The sequence below is a fragment of the Phalangium opilio genome, unplaced genomic scaffold (assembly GCF_054372755.1).
Source record: "Phalangium opilio isolate 3A_F unplaced genomic scaffold, DU_Popi_V2 ptg000217l_1, whole genome shotgun sequence".
NCBI classification, from domain to species: Eukaryota; Metazoa; Arthropoda; class Arachnida; order Opiliones; family Phalangiidae; genus Phalangium; species Phalangium opilio.
Window position 1 is genome coordinate 11,634,264 of NW_028324218.1, and position 6,663 is coordinate 11,640,926.

At 34.8% G+C, this 6,663-nt stretch overlaps 2 protein-coding genes across 2 annotated transcripts; one reads left to right on the forward strand and one right to left on the reverse strand.

Moving 5' to 3' along the window:
- Positions 1–1,962: 1,962 nt before the first annotated feature.
- Positions 1,963–3,261, forward strand: LOC149616306 (uncharacterized). Its single transcript, XM_089856301.1, has 3 exons — positions 1,963–2,051; positions 2,131–2,277; positions 2,344–3,261. The coding sequence occupies exons 2-3, from the start codon at positions 2,272–2,274 to the stop codon at positions 3,037–3,039; spliced, it is 702 nt and encodes a 233-aa protein (XP_089712427.1). The 5' UTR covers positions 1,963–2,051; positions 2,131–2,271; the 3' UTR covers positions 3,040–3,261.
- Positions 3,262–3,839: 578 nt separating this feature from the next.
- LOC149616307 (uncharacterized) lies at positions 3,840–5,399 on the reverse strand. The gene is made up of 2 exons (XM_089856300.1): positions 4,860–5,399; positions 3,840–4,793 (listed from the first exon to the last, which is right to left on the reverse strand). Exons 1-2 carry the CDS (start codon positions 4,941–4,943, stop codon positions 3,840–3,842), a joined length of 1,038 nt encoding a protein of 345 aa, XP_089712426.1. The 5' UTR covers positions 4,944–5,399.
- Positions 5,400–6,663: the final 1,264 nt, after the last annotated feature.

A 6,663-nucleotide genomic window follows, 5' to 3' on the forward strand; every position in this document is an offset into this window, starting at 1 on the left:
AAACATTGGTGGAGTTCCAAAAATATTTCCTACCCCCTTCCCCTCCTCCTAAAGCCGTGGAAAACGGATGCGGGTGCTTGAATCTAGTTCGGCCGTCTACCACCACGAGCGTCTCACGTTTTGGAGGGAAAATTCAGAAACCGCCACCAGAGGGCCAACCGTTGGTGTGTTATCAAGAATATTCACTTTCGCCAAGTGAAGAATTTGGTTAGCTCAATACTTCTAGTGCCTTATTCTACTTCTGATAAAACCCATCACTAATATCTTGAATTTTGATGAATTTGAATGCTAGAATAATTTCATTTTAATGATAGTTTAAGATATCTGTTAGATATTCGTTGTGTCAGCTTTAAAAGTACTAATTAATGATATTTATTATTTTTAATGAGACATTTTAAGACTGTTTTTAAATAGCAGTGGTTTTTGAAAGTCAATTTCTACAATGCACGCAACTGCTAAAGATAGAAAACCCAATAAAACCCGGTGGGCTGGGCTTTTTTAAAGAAACCCGGGTTTTTTGATCCCTGATAAATCGAAGGGTGTGTTGTGTTTTTATGAGCAAACTGAGTGTAAAGTGTCAACGAACATGGGGTTTGCAACATTTAGATACAGAGGTATGGACTTCCTAACAATGGCCCCTAAAACAAGAAAATAAAGGGCAGTTATGTTAAGAACATTAGGTGTCAATGTGTAGATATTTATGTGTATAAGACTAGAAGACTTCAAGATATGGAAAGGATGTTACTTTAATAGACCTACCCTGAAAGGATACTAAGCATATATACATGTTTGAGGAAAGTGGTATTATGTTACACTTTCAAGTCTCTACTTACAAAATATCAAGTTTTTAATATAATAGACGAATTCGGAAACCCCATACTCAGAAAACAACTTTCAGGGGCGCTAGCCATATCGGGGGCAATTATTTGTAATAACACTTCACGGTAGATGGCGCTAAAAGACTTGCTCTTGATATTAATTATTTTCTTAAAAATTTTTCGTGTTATTTTACGTTTGTATATACACAAATAAATTTGTACCTAAGGTCCAAACTTATTTATGTCAAAATTGATATAATTACTATAATTGCAATTAGTTATTAGTTCTCGTTTTGAAGTGTAGGGGAGATCGGTTTAAAAAAAGCGCACTCTCATGCTGATTGGCTAGAATTACGCGCCAAGTCACTAGCATCGTCTGCTCACGGGTCCGTCTGAGTTTGTGCGGATTTTGTGTTTAACTGTTGATAGTAGTTAAGCTTAAGTTTCATTTAGTAATGAATTTTAATTCCGCAATAGAAGGTGGTTTAGTATTTCCCATTGTGGGTTACAAGAAATGCCTAAAAGAAGTGCCCTTATTAACGGTTAAAGACATAAAGGCATTTTATTCTTCTAAATCGGGAACCCAACAGCATTTTCGTAGAAGCTACAATTTTTTTATTGAGGAATATATTGTTTCTGATTCATTAATGAGCAAAGCAGAAGTGTAAGTAAAAGAGTTTAACAAATTTTGATGTAGGCATTATTATTAGTTAATTCATTTCAACATTTCAGTGAGAATGACAGAGTCTTTGTTAAAGCCCTATGTTTCAAAAGTCAGAAATAAAATGAAAATCCCTACACAGTTTGCGCTGCATTAAAAATATCAAGTCCTTTAATTTTGGATCAATATTGTGGATGTCCAGCTGGAATTAATGGTACTTGTAACCATGGTGTTGCGTTGCTTAGGCTGTTAGCTTTTTTAAGTGAAAAACATATAGCAAATCCCCCAAGAGAGCTTTCATGTACAGAAAAACCACAGCAGTGGAATCGGCCCAGGGGTAAAAAGATACGCCCTTTTTCTGTGATAGACATTAACTTCCAAGCGCCCAAAGAAGGTGGCAAAAACAAACCTCTCTTGTGCAAAATGTACGAGAGTTCTACAGTGGATCAAAAGGAGGTGGCAACAGTGACAAAAGATTTAATAAATAATCTTAATTCGAGTGGATTTCAAGACGGCTGGGGAAGCATATTACCACAACCTAAAGAATATAATTGGATTAATACTAGGATGGGGTATGCTCCAGAGGGATCACCTATTAGCTTACAGCTATCAGTAAATGAAGATGGGTTTGAAACTATCCATAACCTTCAGCCTTTTCCCAGTCATATTTTACTTACGGATGTGTATATTGAACCAAGATTTCCAATAAAAACACACCAGGACTCATGTGGCTCTACAATTTGGAATGTAAACAAGCATACAAGAGCATTTAATCCTTCAGAATTGATAATAATGAAGGTATATAATAAATATATATTTTCATAAATTCTTATTAAAACATATAATTTCCACATACATTTCTAGAAAAATATAGTTTCTTGTGAGGATGTGAGAGAGCTAGAATTATCTACTAGAGAACAAGCTCAATCAGACGCTTGGAAAAACGCACGCGCCACCAGACTAAATTCGTCAATTTATGGTTTGGTTTGCAAAAGGAAAAACCAATCTTGGACCCAAGTTGGTGTAAAAAATATAGTTCAACCCAAAGATATCAGTCATTTGCATGCAATCAAATATGGGAGAGTAAATGAACCGATTGCCAGAATGAAATATAGGGAAAAACTAATCAGCATTGGTCATAATGTCACTGTGCACACTTCTGGATATATTATTGATCCTGCAAAACCATGGCTGGGTACTTCTCCTGATGGTTTAATACATGACCCAAAAGAAGACGAACCTTACGGACTTTTGGAAATTAAATGCCCATGGTCAAAGCGAGATAAAAACCCAACGGATCTTTTAAAAGAAGAATTTCACGTAAAAATTGTTGATGGAAAACCAGTTTTGGACGAAAACCATAATCATTACTATCAAATTATGGGACAAATGGGTCTATCAGGATTTAAATGGTGTGATTATGTTACATATATGCCTGCTGGGTTGATTATTATTCGGGTTCGTTTCAATGCTGAGAAGTGGAAAAAGATGGAATCCATTTTAAAGGCATTTTTTTTCACGTACATGCTGCCTAATTTAGCTAATTATAATAAAAAATAAAGTTCCTAAAATCGTTAAAATCAAAGTTCAGGACTAAGATTTTTAGTCTAAAGTGTGCAATTGTCTCTGGTTCCTAAGATTGTTAGTCTAAATTGTGCAATTTTATGAAAGTTCCTAAAATGGCCCAAGTTTGAAATGTTCAAATTTGTCAAAGTTGCTAAAAATGATTTTACTGAATTGTACATGTGTCTTAAAGTTTATTACAATTATGTTTTACAAAAATTGTATGGCACAATGGTTTTTTTAACATACATTAGTTACCTTCCTCAAATGAAGTATCCAAATTAATTAAAGATACATCTTCCTTATTTTCATATTCATCTGAAGTAAAACCATTTGGTTCGTCGCTTAAGGACTCATTTTCCGGTTGCTTAATTTCTTCTTCGAAATTATCCAACTCTTCATGAATAGGTACTGTTATTTCTTCGTAAAATTCATCATCTTCGAGGGAGCTCAGAGATAAATTATCTGTGACATTGATGAGAGGATTTTGAAAGTTGGTCAATAGAGTTACAACTGTCCAGAGTTGGTTAATAACCGGAGCAAGAGTTAAGGGAACAGGACGGTTAAGGATGTGGAACCCTCTTATTCGCGCAATTCGTCGTTCTACATGAATGCGCAGGGCTGCAATTTTTTGAGATTTCTCTAGTTCTTCTTTGCTAAACTGGCCTTTTTCGCTCAAAAATGGTGGTATATTTAATTTCACACCAATCTTGTCTAACATTTTTTCAATGAGAAAACCCTTATCAGCCATGACACTATCATTTGCCGAAAATTTCAACTTCAGAAAGCCACTACGTCTAGTTATTTCCTGGTCTGATATGGATCCGGTAAACAAATAGACCCAATCGTAGACGCATCAAAACAAGTAGAAACTGATCTTCTACGCTGAGTTTTCTGGGACGACCTGTAGGCGTTGTGTGCTGTGAAACGTTGCCACAATTCCATAAATTTATATTTTCCCCCATTGGACCTGGATTTAGCCTATGGTATAAAGCCATGAGTTTTTCATAGTTAGGTAATCCTGTGTAAAATGCTATGTCCTTGTTGTTATTCTTTATTCTCTCTATGCTCGGTTTAAAATCAATATTTTTGACTTTTTTTAAGTTCTTCGCATTACGTAAATCTTTTTCCACTTTGTTCATCTTGAAATTTTGTACCTCAATTACTCTCTTTAGTTTTTCAATGGTTGCTTTCAGCTCTTTTATTGTTTCAGCACATTTACATTTAACATTATTCTCTGGTTGGTCAAAATGCTTCTCCGATAAATCTTTAGTACATTGGTCTTCAGAACTCACATAATCATTCAGTGACTCAACAACTGTAACTATATCAGACAACATTGGTTCTATAACACATTCCTGGTCTTCTGCTATGGGTGTTATGCTTTCTTCGCTACAATGGTTGTTTTTTGAACTATTGTTTTGCTCTGTGGTATATTCTTTTGATGTTGTTTCTACGGTGCTTTCATATTTTTTAGGGATTTTAATAGATGTTGATTCCATGGTGTTGGTAACTTTAGTTTGATGAGAAAACTCCCACGGAAATATAGAAGGTACAGCTCCCTCTTTCAAATATTTTGGTCTATTCCCAAATTTCCCATTAGAAGTTTTGAAATCAGACGGTTTAAAATGCTTGGAGCATACTAAAATGTGCTTCACCGGTTTATAAATATAATCTCGACGCCGAATTCTCTTCAGCCATAGACATCTCATTGCGGAATTTTTTAAGGAAGGAACTTTATGATATGAAATCTGAAACAATTTTTTAATAATAACGTAGCCTTAAACTCTCAAATTTTAGTTTTTAATTGTATTTACGTTTTCTGAATCACCTCTCTGGGTGCAATATAAAACACAGCAAGCTTTCCTAGCATAGCGAGGGCTCCTAGTTCTCGAACTCATAGTTTTGACCAAGGCTTACTTAAACTTATTATATTTCTAATTAAAATAAAATTTAAACAATTTAAAACTTTTATCCTGGAGTTATTATAAACACCACAAGTTGTACATGAACCCGTGAGCAGACGATGCTAGTGACTTGGCGCGTAATTCTAGCCATTCAGCATGAGAGTGCGCTTTTCTCCCCTACACTTCAAAACGAGAACTAATAACTAATTGCAATTATAGTAATTATATCAATTTTGACATAAATAAGTTTGGACCTTAGGTACAAATTTATTTGTGTATATACAAACGCAAAATAACACGAAAAATTTTTAGGAAAATAATTAATATCAAGAGCAAGTCTTTTAGCGCCATCTACCGTGAAGTGTTATTACAAATAATTGCCCCCGATATGGCTAGCGCCCCTGAAAGTTGTTTTCTGAGTATGGGGTTTCCGAATTCGTCTATTGAACCAAAGTTTCTATTTTTAAAATCCATTGGAAAATCACGAAAACTCAGTTTCGATATATCAACAATGTTGTCTTGTCGAGCTTGTTCGTCTGTTTTATGACATCACTATGACGTGAGGAAAAAAAGCGCGGAATCCTATACGCGCGAGGTATACGCGTCTCGAGCTTTGTCCATGCCTCTCCCCTGTCTAAACTCTGGACCTGATAGCGGAGAGAGTGGCACCATCTCGCGTGTGTGACGTCAAAAACAGGAAAACGTTTTAGCCTTTCTTAAAAAGTGGATTTCAAATAATTTCATATGAATCATTTTCAAATGCATATTGCCAAATAACCAGAAATCGGAGAATTAAAAGCTTGATATTTTTGAATTCACAGTAATTAATTCTATCTTTTGTTATATAAATCAGAGGTTTTTCAAACGAAGCTTCTCATACCCTTTACATTTTTTTATTTCCAAATTTTTAGTTACAAATATGGTTTTTCATTGAAATTTTACACAACGCTGTACCAAGAGCTAATACAATACTGTTTAATCGCCAATGTATAAATTCTGAAGTAGTGAAACCTGACTGCATATATAACTTTAAGTATTTCGGAGATAAAGATAGGAACATCAGCCTTTGCGCTGATAGGAGCTGATATAAAATTATAAGAACCAGCATCAGCATTGATAGTGGTTGGGCATCTATTGTTGGATTTAAGGATTACGTTATTTTAAATGTTAAAAAGAAAAGACAAGTGCAAATACTCACTTCACTTTTTGGGAAGCATCATTGTAAGTAGAATCGTACATCTGTAATTTATTAAGTTGCTTTTGGTCTAAATATTCTCTGGGGTCTACATAAATGTATTTTTCGTCCTCTTCATAGCTTTCTTCGTAACTTTCTTCGTCGTAACTACCATTAGCTTCTTCGTCTTCGTCGTAACCAAAAGTTCTTTTTGTCTTTTGGATGGCTTTTGTAAAAATTTAATTGTAATTCTATGATTAACTGACTAAACCGAATCAACGTTTGTTCAAAAAATCATACTGGAATTGAATTTCATATTTACTGGGTAAATATCTCATTCAATTTGGACCTAAATTAGATCCGAATTTTACTTAATGTTCTTAAAAGAAAGAAGAAAAAAAAATCACTACTGAGTTCACTCAGGGGCTTTTGCGTTTGTTACAGGCTTGTTTTCCATAATGACGTCTGTAAGGTGCATTCAGGGCAACTTTTGTAAAAGTCGATTTACCGAAGAACAACCATGGGTTGTGCAAGGAGCCC